Genomic DNA, 21,302 nt, shown 5'->3' with positions numbered 1-21,302 from the left:
AATGAAATGAAGAGCAATTGCTTTGGGTATTATGAAGTAAAAATATTTGAATACTAAGGGTTATATTCTGGCTGCGTGTTTGTGGATGTGTGCTACAGGACTGAGCTAGAGCATTGACTTTAATTGGGTCATGATTTCACTCATGGAGTCTCCTACCCCCTGTACACCCACAGAAGGCCAGAATATGAACCTTTGGATGCTATGCTGTTGGACTGTCAATATGCCCAGTGACAAGGGTGTGTGACCAGCCAGCTTGGGGTACAGCTAGGGTCCTGTTCCTTTAAATCCCTGCTAGTGCCCAGGGGGATGGAGTTGTTTTTTGCACTTCTCTGTAGCAAATGCAGGGAATAGTATGTAGAATTTCTATATACATACTATGATGTTGCACTCCATTTCTTTATGGAAATATGCTTATGTTGTAGATATGACATAACTGAGATGTACTTTATGCAAGATGGGTCTTGCATAAAGTTGTGTTAAATTTGTGGTGACCCTTCAAAATACTAGCGTTATTTAAGGTTTGGGCTAAAGTAATAGAAATAAAACATGGTTAGCTGGGTACCAGATACAGTAAATTACTGCTATATAAGAAACTCCTTCATCTGGCCACAGGTATGTTCTGAGAATTGGTAATGACATTACTTATTTGTTAAAGGGTATAAAAAAGTAAACTCTTAAAGGTTTCATTGCTAATACCAGCCTGATCAAATTGGAGACGACCAATAGTAGTCTAGGCACTGTTTGTACATATCTTGATCAAATGCTTATAAATGTTCTGTTACTGTTTGGATGTAGTAAATTGGTTATTATTTAGGCTTTTTAGTCATGTTTAGAGCAATTGTATAAATACCATTCAGCCTTTGGATTTAATAAAGGAATTTATAGTTAAATTAGTGTTGTGGTAATACTGTGCATAAATAATAATAATTTCAGTAGGATCCCAATACAATTATGGTAATGGATAATTGGTAAGATCAGTTCCTTTCTCTTAGAGGAAGCATGGTTTAGTGTTTGAAGCACATGGCTGAAGCACAAAAGAGATGGATTTTGTATTCCAGCTGTGCCACAGACTTAGTTTGTGATCTTGGGTGTGTCACTTAGGTTCCAATTCTCTGGACAAATAGAATGTGATTTCAAAGGCGTTGAGCACCCAGAGTTCCCTCTGATTTTAACTGGAGTACGTGTGTGCTCACCATCTCTGAAAATCAGGCCTTAGGTATTCAGAATTGGGCACCCAAAAACTGAGACATCCAAATAAAAAATGTGGACGTTAACTTCTGTGTACCACAGTTGCATAGGTAATAATAGTTCTCGAAAGATTCCAGTCCTAATCTTTTTGAAAATTACTGGGTTACTTACTTTAGGATCTCTTCCTCAGCACTTTGCTTCAGCAGTGCTGAGTGTTTGCAGTACTTCAGAACCTGTCATATGGTTCTTTGATGCTATGCTTCAGCACCTTGGTGCCTATATTAAGGTGCTTCCTTATTTTTGTTTGCAAAATCACTGTTGTCTCTGCAGCTCTGGACTTCTGATCTTTGAAGATTTTGGTTTTGAAATATCTTTATGTTGTCTTTCAAGGTATCATCCATCTCCTCAACCCCTCTACTCACAGGAGTGTTAGGAAGCTTAATTCATTAATGTCTGTAAATCATTTTAAGACCCTCACCTGGAAGGTGCAGGAGAAATAGAAGTTAGTAGTAGTAGCTGAATTAATTGTATTTGTGCTTATAGAATCAGGAGACAAACCTCCACTTGAAACAGAAGTAATACCTCATGTACAACCTGACTGCACCACAGGGGTTGTGGAGGCTAAACCTGAACCAGGTTAGACATGAAATCTTTCCTGTTTTCTCTTTCAAGCAAATATAGTCCAGCTTTCTTTTCTTTGTATAATATGTTCCTTCCAACACTGGTATATTCTATTTGATGCATGACAATTTCCTTAAGCTGCCAAAAATTGTTTGTAGATGAATGCATCAGGCTTTTTAATTACATGTACATTTTTTTTTGTTTTGCAGAAATGTAATGAAAAGGTCATGGTCTCAAATTTGTATGCTATGTCATTAAATAACCACATGCAAATTTAATTAATTGGACCTCTTTCTGTCTCCTTGTCTATTTTGAGAAGTATCAATATACAGCAACCCAATGTAATGAACTCGGCACTGCAAAATGTGCGTCTAAAACAACAATAAAATAAATTTGTGCTTAGAGTAAATCACATAAAGAGGCAGAATATGTCAAAACTGCCACATAGGTTTACGGGAAGTTAAAATTATTTTATAAAGTATGATAGGATAACTTTTAAAATGCAAAATCTTTAAAGATGCATTGTCCTTTCAAAATCATTTTGATTTGTTCAGAAATCATGTTACCTGAGTTTCCAGAGGATGGTTTCCCAGATGTACCAGAAATGGAGCCATTTAAAGAGAAGATTAAGCTATTCATGCACAACTGGCAAATACTAGAGCCAGGAATCAATGATTCATCTTTAATTCAGATTGCTGATTTAGAGATTGCTGGGCAAACTCCAGAAACACTGCTTAATCAAATTGTCCTGGTGATGGAAAGTAAGTAATGCTGTTCATAAGTTTCACATTTGACCTGCATAGAGAGGAATTTGTAGTGTGAAAATGAGAGGGATTGTTGTTGTTTTACTTAGTCCTAAATCTGTGGTGTGGAGTGGAAGGAGGGGCTTATTGTGTTCAGTGGAGGAACTGGGAAGTAGAAGCAGGACCGGCTCTAGGCGCCCGCAAAGCAAGCACATGCTTGGGGCGGCACAATTCCAAGGGTAGCATTCTGGCCATCCTTTTCTTTTTTTTCGCTTGGGCAGTTGCGCTCTCAGAGCTTGGGGTGGCAATTATTTTGCTTGGGGTGGCAAAAAACCTAGAGCTGGCCCTCATTAGAAGGGGGATAGCAAGCAGGTCAAGCATCAAGACACATGGGAAGAGATGAATAATTTATATAAAATAAATCATGAAAATATGTACATAACAGCTCTTAAACATTTTCCTTTTACATCCATCCCTTTCCCACCATTTTTGCTTTGGCTGTTTATGCCAGAATACTGTAACGGGACATGCACAGCTGTCCTGTGTGTGCACACGTCTTGTGTGACACACCTCATATAAGGTCCACTTGTGTGTAAATTCTATTAAAGTCAGTGGGACTCTGAATGAATGTAAGGGTCCATCCATCTGCAGTAAACATTTAGTAACAGGACCATTTCTTCCCTGTATGCGCTGAGGTGTCTAGCATATTTTTGAGTGCTAGATGAATAATAATAATAAACCTCTGATACAAATCTGGTTGAAGTGTTTGATTAACCCACATTAATTACAAATTCATATATTCTGTCAGATAAAATTTGACTGATCCTTGTTCTGAGGGATTTCGCCAAAATTAAACATAAAAGTAGTTATTACAAACAGTAATGCAGTTCTCTTCAGTTTTACTTCTAATCTCTGTGTAATAGCAAGTTCCTGTTAAAAATACTATTGCATCTTTATTTACAATACAAACAAGGGGACATTCATTTTGTCAAGAAAACAATATGTGCTCTGAGTAGGAGATGTGTTATGTACACTTCAAGGATTAAAAAAAATGGAAAAACATACCTGGCACGGTTTATTTGTGGTCTTGCATGTTTTGTATATTTTCAGGGGGCAAAAATAAAAACATAAGCATAACTTGAACACTTTTTGACAATAATTGAAATGAAAAAATGGTAACTTTTTCAGAACCTTTTAAATATTATGGCTGGGAAATATCTGCAGAAGATCTAGATGAAGAAGCAGATGACTTGCAGGCAGAAGGGGAGGCTGATGAAGAATCAGAAGAGGAAGAGCAAGAAGAAAATGATGAAGAAGTGAGCAATACTGGCTTTGTTAATTTATCATTTTACTTTGACTCATTATGGGTTTGAGTTTAACCTCAGACAAAGCAGATTTATTAAGCTATGTGCCTAAATATTTTTGATCCAAATTCAACATCCCACAAAAACGTCCACAGAATATGTACACTCATAAATTGCTAAAGCAATTTCATTGTACTCCTGTATTCTGACTGGCAATGGTGTTATTCCACCAAGCAGAGAGCACAAATATTCTGTGTTTGTAAGGAGAGTGTGCGTAGCCAGTATTCCCAGATGATTGCGGGGAGGGGTGCATTTCAGCATGCAGATCCACCATCTGGCCTAATTTCTGAATGACTTTCTGTAACTGCTTTTGTGGTGGACCTGTATATTTTGGATAAGCTAGAAGTTTATGGGAAATTCTGCCGTCTGTCTGATCAGCTCTTGAAGACATGAAATGCTATGTGAGTGCTACGTATAAGTATCATTCCTTTTCCCTGTATTATTCCAATATATAGCACAGTCATATTCTGCTAATTATATAGGGGAGTGCCTGCCTTACTATTTGTTTATGTTTTCAGAACCACCAACTATTTTATAAGATATTTTGGCAGTATTATTAAGGGCCACATTTAAAGTAGTTTATTTTTGTTGTCTCTTTTGGCCTAAGAGGTTAGCCAGTTTTCAGAGCCTTGCCATTTTTGTGTTTGTTAGGAGGAGAAATTGATGGTATAAGTCAGGTATTTCTTTGGTGCAATCCTGTTTATTTACAGAGAATGTATAGAAAGTCCTGTTTCCCTGAACACATAGAAACAACAACTGGCAAGTTTCCTTGCTCACAGTTTTTAGGCCTTCCTTCCCGAGTAGTCCACCACCCCACAGAGCATTGTCTCTCGGCTCCCACTGAAGGCTGTGCTCATAACTGCTTCTCCCACTGTCAGTACTACTTCTCTGAAACACACTTAGCTTGCAGAAACAATACCCTAGCCTCTACATTTGCAACCAGTCCCAGAGAAACCCCTCAGAGCATACAGTTTCTCCGCTCGGGCTTTGCCATGTGGCCTAGTGTCTTGTGCAGTAACCTCCTAGTTTCCATCTGTCACCACATAAAGGGGCATTTAATTACTCCTTCTTTCCATTTAGCCTGATAAAAGGGTGCATAGCATACCCATAAGATTTAACTAAGTTTGACTGTCTATAGGTCAAAGACCTGCTTCATTAATACCTTCCAGCATAACATTACCTTGCCCTCACAAATTTGCACATGTAAATATTACATGTGCATTCACATAGTTACTCATAATTCCACATACATTCAGGTAGATAAGCAATTACCTGAATTGAGTATAAATATTGTATTTGCAAATTGGTACATATGCAAAATTTGCACACACAAATTTGGAGATTGTTTGGGAGCTAGTTTGTAAATTTAGCAGTAAGTATTTAGAGTACCCTGTATTCAAACATTTGTAATTAGGAATGAGTGTAAGATATAAAGTTTGGATTGGGTCTAGATTTCAAATGCCCTAGAATTCAAGGGAGTGTTTAGATCTGGAGCTTTGCTTTATCACTGTCTCTGAAAGTAATGTACTGTAATGCACTTGAAATGGGAAGTATGTGTACAGAATATTTTATATATAATGTTTTTCTACTTGATCCAAAGACTTCTTGACAATTTTCTCTAAAACCATTGTGTATTATCAGGATGAAGATAAAATTAATGAAAAGAAGAGACACATGGGAGACACCAAACACTTTTGTCCAGTGAGTCTGAAGGAGAACTTTGTCCTTTTCCCAGGGATTGCTGAAAATGGAGCTATATATAGAGAAAAATTTTACTATTTTTCAAGTCCTGAGTCCAGAGAAAAGTTTTTGGAGAACCCTGAGGAGTATGTGGCTCACAAGGAACCATTACAAGTGAGAAAATGTTAAAACTATTTAAAATAGATTGTTAATAAGAGGTTGATATTACACATAATTTTCCATCCTTTATTACAATTATTTTTGTTGTTGTTTCTGTGTTGCTGCAAGTGTGCTAGGCACTTCACAGAAACAAGAAAGATGTACCCTCTCCCCAACATGTTTACAATCTAAATGTAGGCCCAACACAGTAAATAAAGGTTATGAACAAAGGGGGTGTCATAAATATAAAGGGAAGGATAACCACCTTTCTGTATACAGTGCTATAAAATCCCTCCTGGCCAGAGGCAACATCCTGTTACCTGTAAAGGGTTAAGACGCTCAACTAACCTGGTTGGCACCTGACCCAAAGGACCAATAAGGGGACAAGATACTTTCAAATCTTGGTGTGGGGGAAGGCTTTTGTGTGTGCTCTTTGTTTATGCCGTGGTTCTCTCTTGGGACTGAGAAAGGCCAGACAGAAATCCATCTTCTCCAACCCATCCTAATCCAAGTCTCCAATATTGCAACCAGTATAGGTAAACCAGGCAAGGCAGATTAGTTTATCTTTTCTTTTATGGGAATTTTCCCTGTGTTAAGAGGGAGGTTTATTCCTATTTTCTGTAACTTTAATGTTTTGCCAAGAGGGGGATCCTCTGTGTTTTGAATCTGAATACCCTGTAAAGTATTTTCCATCCTGATTTTACAGAGGTGATTTTTACCTTTCTTTTTTTTTTAATAAAATCCTTCCTTTAAGAACCTGACTAATTTTTCCATTGTTCCAAGATCCAGAGGTTTGGGTCTTTGATGATTTTGTAACAAATTGGTTCGGATATTATTCTCAAGCCTCCCCAGGAAAGGGGGTGTGTAGGGCTTGGGGGGATACTTTGGGGGAAGACGTCTCCAAGTGGGCTCTTTCCCTGTTCTTTGTTTAAAACGCTTGGTGGTGGCAGCATACTGTTCAAGGACAAGGCAAAGTTTGTACCTTGGGGAAGCTTTTAACCTAAGCTGGTAAGAATAAGTTTAGGGGGTCTTTCATGCGGGTCCCACACCTGTACCCTAGAGTTCAGAGTAGGGAAGGAACCCTGACAGGGGGAAAGGGAAGGTGTCATGGAGTCCCTGGGCGATGCTCTGGAACTGCTCCCAAGAAGCCAGTCAGGACTCTGGGGAAGTCTCCTTTCTGTGAGCAGACTGTCTTCAGGACACACAGCTCACACAGCTTCCACCTTCCTGGGTCTGACCTCGGAACATTCAGCATCCTCCTCCTCCGTGCGCTTCCCACAGCAAGTCCGCTCAGGTGGCGTCCTGGGGAAGCCAGAGGGTCCTGCCCCCCAACTCCGCAGTCAGACAGGACTCTGAACCAACCAGTAAAACAGAGGTTTATTAGACAACAGGAACATGGTCTAAAACAGAGGTTGTAGGTACAGAGAACAGGACCCCTCAGCTGGGTTCATTTTGGGGGGCAGTGAGCCAGACAACCACGTCTGCACTTCACTCCACATCCCCAGCCAGCCCAAACTGAAACTCTCTCCAGCCCCTCCTCCTCTGGGCTTTGTCCCTTTCCTGGGCCAGGAGGTCACCTGATTCCTTTGTTCTCCAACACCTTTAGCTCTCACCTTGCAAGGGGGAAGGGCCAGGCCATCAGTTGCCAGGAAACAGGGTATTGGCCATTCTCTGTGTCCAGACCCCTGCACACACCTGCCCTCTAGGGCTCTGCAACGATCATACACCCTTATCCCACCACCTAGATACCTAAGAACTGCATAGGGGAAACTGAGGCACCCCCACAATATTCAGAGGAAACATTAAGGACAGTCCCGCTTCATCACAGAAGGGTAGGGCAAAGATTTATAATAATATTACATGCTTACTCAGTAAGACATATACACATGTTGATGGCTCTGTTAGAGTAGTTTTTTGTTCATTAATTATTGTTGTTAACTCACTTCTCATAAGTGAAATAAGGGTCAGAGGAGAATGGGAGTGGGTGGGAGGTTGAAATAAGAAGAATAAAAAGGGTGAAATAGAGGGGCAGAAGGGAAAGGGGTTAATGTACTGGTTTTTATCTACTATATATGTAATTCACTGTAGTTTTAAACATTGAAATGCAAAATGCATGTGTGCTTATGCTGCTTTTGGGGGTACTTTTTTTATATTAGAGGTCCTGAAATTTAGGATTAATTCAACAAAGTGTATACAACCATAACTTAAGTGCACCCTAGTGTAGAAATTGTTATAAAAGTATTCTTAATTCTTTCTGGCAGGCTCCTCCCTTAAGAGTGTGCCTGCTGGGCACACATGGAGCAGGTAAAACTACCTGTGGCCGATGGCTAGCTGACAAATTAGGAATTTTCCATATTCAGTTTGAAGAACATCTACAGGAAATGATCATGCCCAAAACTCAAAAGAGAGTTGGACTTGAATTTGACGAGGAACCTGAGGAAGATCAAATTGACATGGAAACTCTCTTTCAGGAATTGGGAAACACCTCTCAGACCAATACAGAAACTGAAAGTGAAAGTGCACATGAAAATGAAAATAACAAAAATAAAGAGGTATTAATAGTAATTAATAGTATCCTTTTTTTTAGAGGCCAAATACTCGGTATTGCCAGTCCCAAGAACTACAATCCATTTCCTATTACTGTCTTGACTCCCTCCCCTCCTAATTTATTTCCTTGGATAAAATAGTTTGAGAACCATTGATTAATGCATCATGATTCACACTTGCACAGAGAACTTATTACTTTTAGGACTGATGTGTTACAGATGTACATAGTAAACCACTTTACGTTAATTTCTGCTTTCTGAATTTAGCTGAACAGGGTGCAGAGGAATGCATCAGGAGAAGGGGTCTTAGACAAAATTTTTCAGTTTTTAAAACTAATTAATTTTAGCTAATGGGCAGCTAACTAGTAACCAAAATCCTTAGGAAGCACAGTGTAATGTGACTTGCCTTCATTAATATTTCAAAATAAAGTTAAACGTTGAAAGTATTTGTAATATTCCAAAAATGATCCTATAATGAGTGTTTCCATGCAAAAACTTCAATCATTCATATAAACCAGGGGTGGCCAACCTGAGCCTGAGAAGGAGCCAGAATTTACCAATGTACATTGCCAAAGAGCCATGGTAATACGTCAGCAGCCCTCCATCAGCTGCCCCCGCTCCCAGCCCCTCCCACCCACTGGCAGCCCCGCTGATCAGCGCCTCTCCCTCCCTCCAGATCAGCTGTTTTGTGGCATGCAGGAGGCTCTGGGTGGGAGGGGGAGGAGTGAGGGCACGGCAGGCTCAGGGGAGGGCACGAGAAGGGATGGAGTGGGGGCAGGGCCTGTGGCAGAGCCAGGGGTTGAGCAGTGAGTACCCCTGGCACATTGGAAAGTTGGCACCTGTAGCTCCAGCCCTAGAGTCAGTGCCTATACAAGGAGCCACATGTTAACTTCTGAAGAGCTGCTTGTGGCTCCGGAGCCACAGGTTGGCCACCCCTGGTATAAACAATAATGTCACAGTAAAAACAATAGGGTATTGGTTTAGCTTTTTGAAAGAAGCAACACTTCCCTGATCTCCCCCCCCCCCACACACACACTCTAACTTCTCTGCCCAAGACTGGGCAGAACTCTCCCACTCTACCTCCCCCCTGCTTTGGACCCCCACTACATTCCCTTGTATCCCCTAAATGTGCCTCCTGCTCCCCCCAGTGCCCTCTTTTCCCCTCCACTTTTGCTAGGGAGGCCATTCATCCAGTTTTAACTGGACAGTCCTCTTTTTGGGTGATTTGTCCCCTGTCTGGCACAAAGACAAAACTGAAGTGTTTTGTCTAGTATTGGACAGCTGATGCCATTTTTAAGAGCACAACACTTTGCCCCCTCCATCATGACCTCACATGCATAGTGTACACAAATTCACACAGATAGAGCAGGGTGGCATGCTCTTAAAAATGGTGCTTATGTGGTGGGACATTGCATGCACCATGCGTATAAGGTCACATCAGTGGGGTGGAGCAGCACACTCTAAAAAATGGCACCCTCTATGTGATGTGACTTTGCATGCACCATGTATGTGAGGTCACACCAGCAGGGGTGAGGTCACACTTTTCCCAGAAGTACCAGAATATCTGATATTCAGGGAATACATGAGTGGCCATCATATACTTTTCAGTGTCTCTACTGCCCCTCATAGTCTCTGGTTCCAGTCTAGCCCTCTGAACCATAGAGTGACAGTCTGTTGCCTTTGAGCATGTGTGATGGGGTTTACAGATACCATACTAAGGTTAAAGGAATGGTGAAGCAGTACTGAGTCAAGAAAGCCCTGCCCCTCAGCAGTAGCCTGGCGTGCTGCCTATGGAGGACCTGCTTAAAAGAGAGGTCTGGTGGAGAGAACATAGAGGAGAGTCTGGCTGCAAGAAGGCAGACAGGCTGAAGCTGCTGACCAGAGCCATTTACAGGGGAAGGACCAGGACTGTGAGTAAAACTCAGCTGGTTTCCTCCTTACCCGTTTCTAAGGGGGAAACAACTAAAATATGATGGTGAGCTGGGAAGCATCCTCCCACACCCAGCTGAAGGCCTGAACTACCGAGACTGTGTAAGCAGAAGGCTAGTGCTACACCCTAAACTGAAGAGAAAAGAGGGAAGATAGAGAGCAACCCAGGGGGAGGCGGCTCTGGAGTGGCAGCCGAAACGACTGAGCCACGCCTTGCCTCTCTCCCCTTGGCCCCTGGGCCAGGGACCCAGTAGAGTGGAAGGACCAAGGTCCCCCTTCCCTTCTCTTCTCCCTCAGCTGCCTGAGAGACCCAGAGGTCTCTGGGGGAAAGGGTGATGAACAATGATCTGGCTGCCATGCCCTGGACTGCCTGGAAAAGCTGCCTTAAGGCTAGGGTTGCCAACTTTGACTGGATGAATTCCTGGAGATTTCATCACATGACATCATCTTTAATTAAATATTAATCTTTAATTCCTGGAGACTCAGGTCAATCTGTGAGGGTTGGCAACCCTAGGCTCAGAGAGACTGTTTTCTGACCACTAGGCATCCTGGCCCTTGAGAGAAGCCTGTTCCAGCATGGTTCAGTCTCACTGAAAACAGTAGCAGACAAGTTTATTAAGAAAAAGAGTACTTGTGGCACCTTAGAGACTAACAAATTTATTTGAGATAAGCTTTCGGGAGCTACAGCTCACGAAAGCTTATGCTCAAATAAATTTGTTAGTCTCTAAGGTGCCACAAGTACTCCTTTTCTTTTTGCGAATACAGACTAACACGGCTGCTACTCTGAAACCTAACTTTATTAAGAGCAGCCTAACTTCCACATGCAGAGAGACTGTAGGGGAATGGTGGCCATCTTGCTGCCTTCAGTCCCATTGACAGTAATGGAAATGTTTACCATTTTGAATAAGGGAAAATTCATGAGCTGGTAGCCTCTCATTGTGTTACATAAGAACTGCCATACTGGGTCAGCCGAATGGTCCATTTAGTCCAGTATCCTGTCTCCAAGAGTGGCTAGTTACAGAACTTCAGGGGGAATATACAGAACAGGGCAATTTTGTCTTCCCTTCCCAGCTTCTGGCAGTCAGAGATTTAGGGTCACCCCGAGGATGAGGTTCAATCCCTGACCATCTTGGCTAATAGCCACTGATGGACCTATCCTCCATGAGCTTATCTAGTTCTTTTTTTAACCCAGTTATACTTTTGGCCATCACAACATCTCATGGCAATGAGTTTCACAGGTTAATTGTGTGTGTGTGAAAAAGTATTTCCTCATATTTGTATTAAACCTGTTTTCATGAGACAAGTTAAAGGAAACAAAATTGCTACAGTCAAAATAAAATTGCAAGAGTTGGCGATACTGGATATAGAAGAACAGTTTGCAGGCTACCTGTAATTGTTTTCTGCACTATTGTCTAGTTTGGCATAATAAAAATAAGCAATAACAATTCTTTCCACTAAAATCTAACGTAGCTGTTTACAATGTTCATCGTACAATGTGTCAAATACTTTTCAGAGGGAGATAAAATAGGCAGAATGCTCCCTAGAATTGGGTACAGCTACCCTCAAACTGACTGACAGATAAAACTCATGAGTGGAGGAAAGCAAAAGCAGAGTGAGGCAAAACTGAAATTCAGAAGCAGTAACTATGCAAATATATATTTGCATAGTTATATATATAACAAATAAAAACTATGTTAAAGGAACACAGAATTAATGTGAATCCTTGATTAAGCCTCCTTGAATATATGCATTATGATTCAGTCTTTAATTACAAGGTCACATACTGTTTTTTCACATTCTGTACACAGGGTGAACCTGATGTGGGGATGAATCAGGATAGTGTAGTTAAGGAGGCTGTTGTCTATAGGACCCCTGCTTCATTTGTTGCAGAAGATGGAAAGTGTATAGTGATTGAGGCATGTAATTTCCAGAAGAGAAAGGATGGTCTCATAGTTAGGGCAGTTGACTGATGCCTTGGAAAATTGGATTCTATCCCTGCCTCTGCCATAGAGTTCCGATGTGATTCTAAGCAAGGCAAGCAGAATTTTCCTAGCTCAGGGGTTCCCAAACTGAGGCACAGAGAGATTAATTTCACTATTTTTTCATGCCCAATTTGAGATGCTTAGAACCTGTTTTTTAAGAGTAGGTAGCATTATATAGCATTTTATATATATCAAAGCACAGCTCCCAATGACTTCAGTTGCAGCTGGGAGGCTCAACACTTCTGCTAATCAGACTCCAAACTGACGAACAGTTAGTGACCATCTAGGATAGGGGTTCCCAAACTTGGTTTGTAGCTTGTTCAGGGTAAGCCCCTGCTGGGCCACGAGACGGTTTGTTTACCTGAGCATCTGCAAGTACAGCCACTCGCAGCTTTCAGTGTCCGTGGTTCGCCATTCCCAGCCAATGGAAGCTGCGGGAAGTCTGATTGGCAGAAGTGTTGAGCCTCACAGCTGCAACTGAAGTAATTGGGAGCTGTGCTTTGAACATATAAAATGCTATATAATGCTACCTACTCTTAAAAAAACAGCTTCTAGGCATCTCAAATTGGGCATGAAAAAATAGTGAAATTAATCTCTCTGTGCCTCAGCTCCCCATCTGTAAAATGGGGACAATACTATCCTCTTCACCTCACAAGGATGATTTGAAAGTAAGTTGTTTGTGGAGCACTCAGTTACTATAGTGATGAGCACCATAGAAAAGCACATGAGGAAACAGCCATTACCATTCAAACCTGCTTTTTTATTTTTAAATTAAACCTGTGATTCTCAGCTAGTCATTCCAGGAGCAGGAGATTTAGGAAAAACACCACATATCATGAGATTCTTGAATAAAATTATGAGAGTTTCCAATACTATACCATTGACCCTAAGTGCCCTATACAGAGGGAATAGACTATTATGTAGGAATTTAGCTCACACAACTCCTGTCTAGATATGTACTAGTATTAACCATGTAAAATATAATGAAAACTCTTCAAGCCATAGTTTGGTATTATGCATCAAGTATAATTCATGAGTTTATTTAGTACCTAACATGAAGTAAATCTTTACTAACTCCTCACTATCCTTCCAGCTAAGGAGATCTAGATGGTAATCTCTTCAGAGCATGTCCACATTATCCCTTTAATTAGCTAAAGAGATAGTTGTAGTGTAAGGCACCTTTCTTCTTTGAGGAGTGTCCCTGTGGGTACTCCACTTTAGGTGTCTTGATGCCCTGCACTTGTAATCAGAGACTTGTGGTAGCAGTGCCCAGTTGGGCCGTGCACACACCGTAGCTGTCTCGCACTGCTCCAAGTAGTTACATAGCGTTGGACAGCCAACCATCCCCCAGTTCCTTCTCTATTGCCTTTGGCTTGAGTCGGAGTGATCAGCAGTGCCCTCTCTGACCTCATATAAAACTTATAGTAGATAGTTTATAGTGATAGTGTTGGCTTAATTGTAGTTAGTTTCCCTATCCCTTTGCCTGACTCTAATTTCTTTAAAATTAAAACAAAAAATAATCCTTTTCCTTCCATGTCTATCTCTCCTTCTCTGGTAGGTGTACAGCCTTAGCCTCAAACAGGGTTTATCTTATTTTTTTCTCTAAGAGATTGACTCTCTCAGGCATGTCCGGCTCACCTGGCTTTAAATGCTGCCTGACTTGCAGACTCTCCATACCAGTCTCTGACTGTCACTCAGCGTCCGCTGCCTTGGCAGGGCACACATTACACAAAAGTGCCCATGCTTCAGAAAACTGACAGCTAGGACAAGAAAAGCCAGGGATCTCCAACTGCCACTCCTCATGATGGTGAAATCCCTCAGGACAACCTCCGACCCTGAGTCCAGGTCACTCACTGGCCAACGGTCACCAACGGCAGCCTCTGTCGGGGTTCTGCTTCAACAACAGCTGCCAAGGAGCCTACTTCTAGAAATGCTACCATAAACAGGTCGCAGACATCCTTGCATTGAGAATTGCCTAAAAAAAGCAATCTCCAACTGAAAAATCTGCCCCGGTACTGATGGCACCGAGACCGCCAGACTGCGAGGCACCAGTAACATCCAGCACTGAGAGTTCCTGAAGAGCTAAGACCCTATGTGGGCAGGCTCTAATGGAGGTTCACACAGGAAAGTGAAGCCTTCCAGCTCGGCACCCATGGAGCCAAAGAAGATCTTGGCACTGAGTGGTACAATGACGCCACCCCTGTTGTACCTATGTCACACAGCTCTAAATCCTCGGCAGGGGTAGCTTCAACTCATGCTCCCGGGCTGTCCACCTTGCCATCTCCAGCATCAAGCCTCACGGTTCCACAGCAATTCATGAGGCATGCAGACCTGATAGTTGCTTCAGTGCCTGAATCTCCTCTACTCAGCATCAAGGGTACCCCATCCAGATCGGTATCAATCCAGCTGACTACTCTCTGCAGGTCAGTGCCACTTATCTCCAGTGATGAGGAAGAAGAGGATGCTGCAATAATATATACTCCTCGCCATTCCTTACCCAGACTTACCCTTTGAGGGGCAGAAACTATTTGCAGACAAAACCAATGTCTCATTACACACCCTAAAAGACTCAAGGATGAACTTAAAGACCCTTGGCATTTACATACCTGCAAATAAAAACAAACAGAGCCTGTTTTACAATAAGAGATTCCGGTCTACGCCATACTCTCAGCCCCAAAGACAGTACGACCAATGGCGGAAACGAAAACAGAACAGATGTCAGCGGAACCAAGATCAGCCTTCGATATCTCAATAATCTATCTCTAGACAATCATTTTGAAGGTGTGGTCAAGGGGACGAGACCTCCACGCTCTCTGACTCCGGAACCAAAAACGGTCCCCTGTCCATTTGGAGACCGTCTGTCACCATACTACCCAGTTTGGAACACCATCAAAACAGACAAATGAGTTTTAGAGATTATCCAAAAGGGCTACTCCATCCCCTTTATTTCTATCCCACCTACCTATCCCCCTTCCCCGGCCCTTTTCAGGGACCCCCTCACGAGCACCTGTTACAACAGGAAATAAACCACCTTGTACAATTAGCTGCCGTGGAACCTGTACCCTCACAACAAAGAGGGAGAGGTTATTCATATTACTTTATAATTCAGAAATAGACTAGATGGTGGGGACACATCCTCCCATCCTGAATTTACGAAAACTCAACAAATTTGTGAGAACACAATGTTTCAAAATGGTGACTAACCACAATAATTCCGGCATTAGAGAAGGGAGATTGGCTCTTGGCCCTCGACCTTCAGAACGCTTATTTTCATATTACCATCTACCCATGACACAGAAGATTCATGCTAGGGAAACAGCATTTCCAATACAGAGTACTACCTTTGGCCTGTCCTCTGCCCCAGCAGTTTTTTTTCCAAGGTTCTTGCTGTCATTGCAGCTCACCTATGCAAACATGGAGTAATGATATTTCCATACTTGGACAACTGCCTCCTATGGGCACCAAGAGGGCAAGAAGTGATAAATGCCACGCAGAGCACGACAACCCTTTTCACAAACCTAGGGTTCCACATAAACATGCAAAAGTCCACAATGGTTCCTGTCCAAAAGTTGGAATTCGTAGGAGCTTGTCTCAACTGCCTTAACAGCAACGCTACCCCAACAACACTTCCTCACCCTAGTCAATCTAATTTCAACGGTGAGGGACACCACACAAACATCCGCCAGAACATGTTTACAACTCTTGGGGCACATGTCAGCAACAACATTTGTTGTCAAGCATGCCAAACTCCACATGAGATGCTTGCAGGCCTGGCTTCGAACAGTGTATATACTGCACAGATACTCTCTCAACAGACACCTGACAATGCCATGCAGAGTAAAAGACTCATTAACATGGTGGACACAACCAAACAACATCTGCTCAGGAGTCCCTTTCCATAAAAGAACTCCAACCATGACAATCATAACAGATGCTTCCTTAATAGGTTGCCGGGGGGAGGGGGAACATCTACTCAACAATACGGTACAAGGCCCCTGGTCCCCAGCAGAGTGGAACCTTCACATAAACTTACTGGAGCTAAAGGCAGTCCAAAATGCGTGCAACCGCTTTCTCCCTCTAGTCAAGAACAATACCATCAAGATCCTCATAGACAATATAGCAGGCATGTTTTATATAAACCATAAAGGGGGAGGACGATCATACTCCCTATTCATAGAATCATAGAATATCAGGGTTGGAAGGGACCTCAGGAGGTCATCTTGTCCACCCCCCTATGTACAAAGGCAATATGCCTTTGGAACTGGTGCATCACCAACAACATAGAGATATCAGCATCCTATCTGCCAGGATGTCAAAATACAACAGCGGATCTCAGAAACCCACAAGTGGGAGATGGATCCCTGAATTCTCAAGTCCATATTCAAACTATGGGGGTTCCCCACCATAGATCTATTTGCAACAGCTCAGAATGCCAAATGCTCACAATATTGCTCCAGAGTGGGATTGGGACATCACTCCCTAAGTGATGCAATCCTCATAAAATGGGAAGCCCCATTTTCTCTGACCCCACTCCTAAGCAGAGTCATTTACAAGATCAAGCAGGACAAATCCAGTGTCTCTCATTGCGCCCAGATGGCCCAGACAAACCGTGGTTGCCATACTTGCATCAGATGGCAGTGAAAGCGCCTCGAACCCTTCCCTTAGTACCTCACCTTCTATCACAAGATGCAGGATGCGTCTGTCACCCCAACCTCACAGTAGTCAACCTCAAGGCCTGGTTACTCCATGGCTGACTGGGGTCAAGAAGGCCTGTTCTGAGGAAGTAAAAGATGTATTACTGAGCAGTTGGAGACTAAGTACAAGAAAGACATATATCCACAAGTGGAAATGATTCTCCACCTGGTGCCAAGATAAACAGTTCTTGCCACAGTTGTCCCCCCAACCAAAGATCCTGGACTATATACTAAGACTTAAAAAATTGGGGCTATCCACATGCTCCATAAGAGTACACTTGGGTGCCATTACCTCCTTCAACGACAAAGTGGACGGGGTCACTATATTTGCTCACCCGATGATTAAACACTTCCTTAAAGGCATTGAAAACATTTATTCCACAATAAGAAACCCTACACCCATGTGGGACCTCAACCTTGTTCTACACGGACTCATGGGAAAGCCATTTGAACTCTTTGGTCTTTGTTTCACTTATCCATGAAGGTGGCTTTCCTTATTGCCATCACGTCTGCCAGATGGATGGGAGAATTGGGTGCCTTAATGGCTCACCTACCTTATACAACATTCTTTAAAGATAAAGTAATTCTATGATCGCATCCTAAGTTCATACCTAAAGTTGCGTCCCCCTTTCATTTGAACCAACCCATTTACTTCCCTGTATTTTTTCCTAAGCCACATGCGGATGGGAGGGAGGCCTCACTCCACACATTGGATGTTCTCAGAGTATTAGCTTTCTACATTGAAAGAACAAAAACATTTAGAAAATCACCTAGACTATTTGTTTCCATAACAGAATGTTCGATGTTCAAACCATCTCAAAACAGAGACTATCCAAATGGATAATCAGGATGTATCCATTTGTGCTACCATAACAACAATCTACAACATCCGCCAGGAGTTCTTACACACTCCACCAGAGCACTGGCAGCATATGTGGCCTATCACTGACATTTGAAGAGCAGCTACCTGGGCATCAGTCCATACTTTCACTAAACACTATGCTTTAGAGAATAATCAGCATCAGATCCTCACTTTGGACTTATGGTTTTATCCACTGTCAATAGATCAACTCCTCTGAGGGGCACTGCTCAACAGTCATCTAAAGTGAAGCTCCCACAGGTACACTCTGCGAAGAAAAAGAGAAGGTTACTCACCTTGTGCAGTAACTGAGCTTCTTCGAGATGTGTGTCCCTGTGAGTGCTCCACTACCCTCCCGCCTCCCCTCTACTTCAGAGTTGCAGGCTGATTCTCTGAGAGAGAGATGGAACGGGGACGGTTGGCTGCACACCACTATGTAACCGCTTAGAGTGGCACAAGATGGCTATGGCACATGCGTGGCCCAACTGGGCACTTCTACCACAAATCTCTGATTACAAGCACAGGGTGTCAAGACAGCTAAAGTGGAGCACCCACAGGGACACTTCTCTAAGAAGAAGAGACGATTACTCACCTTGTGCGGTAACTGAGGTTCTTCGAGATGGTTGTCCCTGTGGGTGCTCCACTACCCTCCCTCTTCCCCTCTAGTTTGGAGTTTCAGGCCAATTATCTGAGGTAGAGAAAGTAAAGGGGGACGGTTGGCTGCACACCGCTATGTAACCACTCAGAGCAGCGAGAGACGGCTATGGTGCACAGGCGACCCAATCAGGCACTGCTACCACAAATATCCTATTACAAACACAGGGCGTCAAGACACCTAAAGTGGAGCAATCAAATAAGGAGGTGCAATCAAATAAGTCTGAGAATCACTGCTCTATACCACCTCTGACCTGTCTTGGCAAAGGGGGCATAGCTAGATCAGAGCTAGTTATGCTCTGGTGATCCCCCATGGCTGGAATGGATCCTTGGGGACTGTGGAATGGAGCACAGTTTACAGTAACTCTGAAGTTGCTGTAAATTGGGGGAAGTAAAGAGTAATTGGGGCCATCTTTGCCTCTGCTTCTCGGGTCCCCCATGGAGCAAAACTTGGTTGGGCAAAGCATCTAGTGCACTGCCTTCATACCCCTCCCATTTTCCATAAATTAACTAAACTTTGGTTTTTAATTAGGGCTGGCAGAAAAATTAGAAAAAATTTCATGAAAAATTTATCATTTGTTTTTGTCAATACTTCCAAAAATGTTGACTATCTGTATAGGCGATCAAAAACAGCATGCATTTTTCATGCCAGTTTTCACCCAAATAAACTAAATTTAAAACAGGATTCTTTTTTGTTGAAAAATCAAAATTCAGAAATGTTTGACCAACTCTGTTTTTAAAATTGTATGTGAAATAACATACAACAAAATGCAATCAACTAGATTACTTTATTGCTGCTGAACTTAACTGAATAAAAGCTGTACCTGAAATGCATTATCTAACCTTCTGGGTCAGTTAAAGAGAAATGTCATTGTCAAGCAATGTATAGATATTAATTTTTTCATGGTCTTTTGGGTCTCTTTAGATGAAGGAAGTGGTGTTAACTGATGAGGAAGAAATAATCAAAGCGAACATAGTAGAGAATGAGGCATTGACACCAGAAGTGCTTGATAAAATTGTTCCTGAGTGGTGGACAAAAGAGCCAATCCGGTAACTATTATTTACATCAAATTATTTATCTTTTTGTATAATTTCTTTTAATAAACTCAATTTTTGCAATACTAAGTCCACAAATTGTAGATAAGTAATGAATAACATGCAATATATAATCCATTGGATATATAGTATCTTGCAATACCAGCATACGCCTATACATCTAAGAATAAAGTATATTCACTTTAGTAGTTACGAAATAAAGTATCAAACCATCCCAAAACATCTCAGTCTTTCAAAAAGGATAAGTAGGATTTAGTGAGAATATAGTGCTAAATTTAGTGCTAATTTTAAACTGCCCAAATGAAGGCTAAAGTGGACAAAAGGAAGGGAAGTAATAAACAGTATTTAAATGAGATTTCATAAACAATCCTGTTCAAGAAAGAATGATTAGATAACATATTTCATAAAGTATTGGACACAGAAGGAAAAGATTTATCTCAGAGAAAGTTTTCAGACTTGAGCTCCCATCCCACAATTGCTTACATGTAGGTATGCTGCTGCATCTGTGCAGGCCACCAGTCCACATATGTGCAAGAAGTTGCAGCATCATGTGTTAAAAGTTAAATTTTAATTTTAACCAAATACAGTACAGACCCGTTTACGCGCGAATCCGCTGAACGCACGGTAGAGCCATGCCTCCCAGTGCTACCTATTTAACACGCGAGACTCGTTAACATGCAATACAGGCACTTGCTATGTAGCGCTACAGATTTGCTCACTAACATAGAAATCGACAGGAAGTGCGGAGCGGAAACATGTTGTACATCTTTACCAATATTGGTAAAGACGTATCACGCACGCTTAGTCATTGTCACACTAGAGAGATATACAATATATAGTAGTTATATAGTAATATATATACTACATTAGAAAATTTTAACCGTAGGCCTAATATAATGGCAGAGGGCAAGCATCAGTGTTCCTACACTGTAGAAGAAAAGCTAGCTGCAATAGATCCAGTAAATAGTGAAGAAACCCAGGCCAAAGTTTCAAAAGATATTGGGATTGCCGAATCTACTCTCCGAGGATGGCTAAAAAATGAATCTAAACTGAATGGCTTTGTACAGAATATCATTTCTGCCGCAGGGCTTAAGCAAAAAAGTGCGCTATTCAGCAAAACCCACAATAGATAAAGCCATGTGCAAGTGGTTTGCTCAGGAAAGGCTGAAAGGAATGCCGCTAAGTGGGCCAATTCTTCAAGCCCAAGCGACAAAGTTTGGAAATTTAACGGGGGATGAATCATTCCAAGCCAGCAAGGGGTTTAATCACCTTTAACCACCTCAATCACCTTTAATCACCTCAGTAGAGCCAAACTGCCAGTAATATATGCTAACAGCAAAAATGCTTGGACGACGAGACACATTTTCGACGACTGGTTCCACAACAGCTTTGTTCCAGCTGTTCGTAAGCATCTGCGGTCAAAGAAACTCGAAGCCAAAGCACTTTTGCTGCTTGACAATTGTCCAGCCCATCCTCCAGCTGAATCACTGGTATTGAGCGATGGAAAATACTAGTGCTATACCTACCATTCAACACAACATCAAAAATTCAACCTTTAGACCAGGGCATTATTCAGAATTTTAAAAACAATTATCGACTGCAGCTGATTTCGGCGATCATGTCATGCACGTCTTCAGGCATTTCCAAATTCCTGAAACAGTTAAACATGAAGGAAATTATTTATTTAGTTAAAAAAGTTTGGGATGGAGTAAAACAAAAGTCCATTGAAAACTGCTGGATGAAGGCTCTCGGCGATGCCTTTTCTGTCAAAGATGGCTCAGGCTCGGAAAACTCCAGCAGTGGCACTGATTCAGAGCCAGACTTTGA

General features: G+C 42.0%; 1 protein-coding gene across 2 annotated transcripts in view; it reads left to right on the top strand.

Annotated features, from left to right (window-relative positions):
• The window catches only part of AK9 (adenylate kinase 9), a 226,282-nt gene that overhangs the window by 110,473 nt on the left and 94,507 nt on the right, over positions 1-21,302 (top strand). Inside the window, exons 21-26 of one of the 2 annotated variants that reach the window (XM_043542772.1) lie at positions 1,732-1,824; positions 2,364-2,570; positions 3,741-3,865; positions 5,558-5,770; positions 8,017-8,307; positions 19,345-19,469. In XM_043542772.1, the coding sequence (XP_043398707.1) occupies positions 1,732-1,824; positions 2,364-2,570; positions 3,741-3,865; positions 5,558-5,770; positions 8,017-8,307; positions 19,345-19,469 (1,054 nt within the window). Of the gene's footprint in view, positions 1-1,731; positions 1,825-2,363; positions 2,571-3,740; positions 3,869-5,557; positions 5,771-8,016; positions 8,308-19,344; positions 19,470-21,302 lie in introns of both variants that reach the window. The other variant, XM_043542770.1, reaches the window with a different exon arrangement.

Source organism: Chelonia mydas, chromosome 3 (genome assembly GCF_015237465.2).
Source record: "Chelonia mydas isolate rCheMyd1 chromosome 3, rCheMyd1.pri.v2, whole genome shotgun sequence".
NCBI lineage: Eukaryota > Metazoa > Chordata > Testudines > Cheloniidae > Chelonia > Chelonia mydas.
Note: the sequence above shows the minus strand (reverse complement) of the source record. Positions and strands in the feature narration are given on the sequence as shown.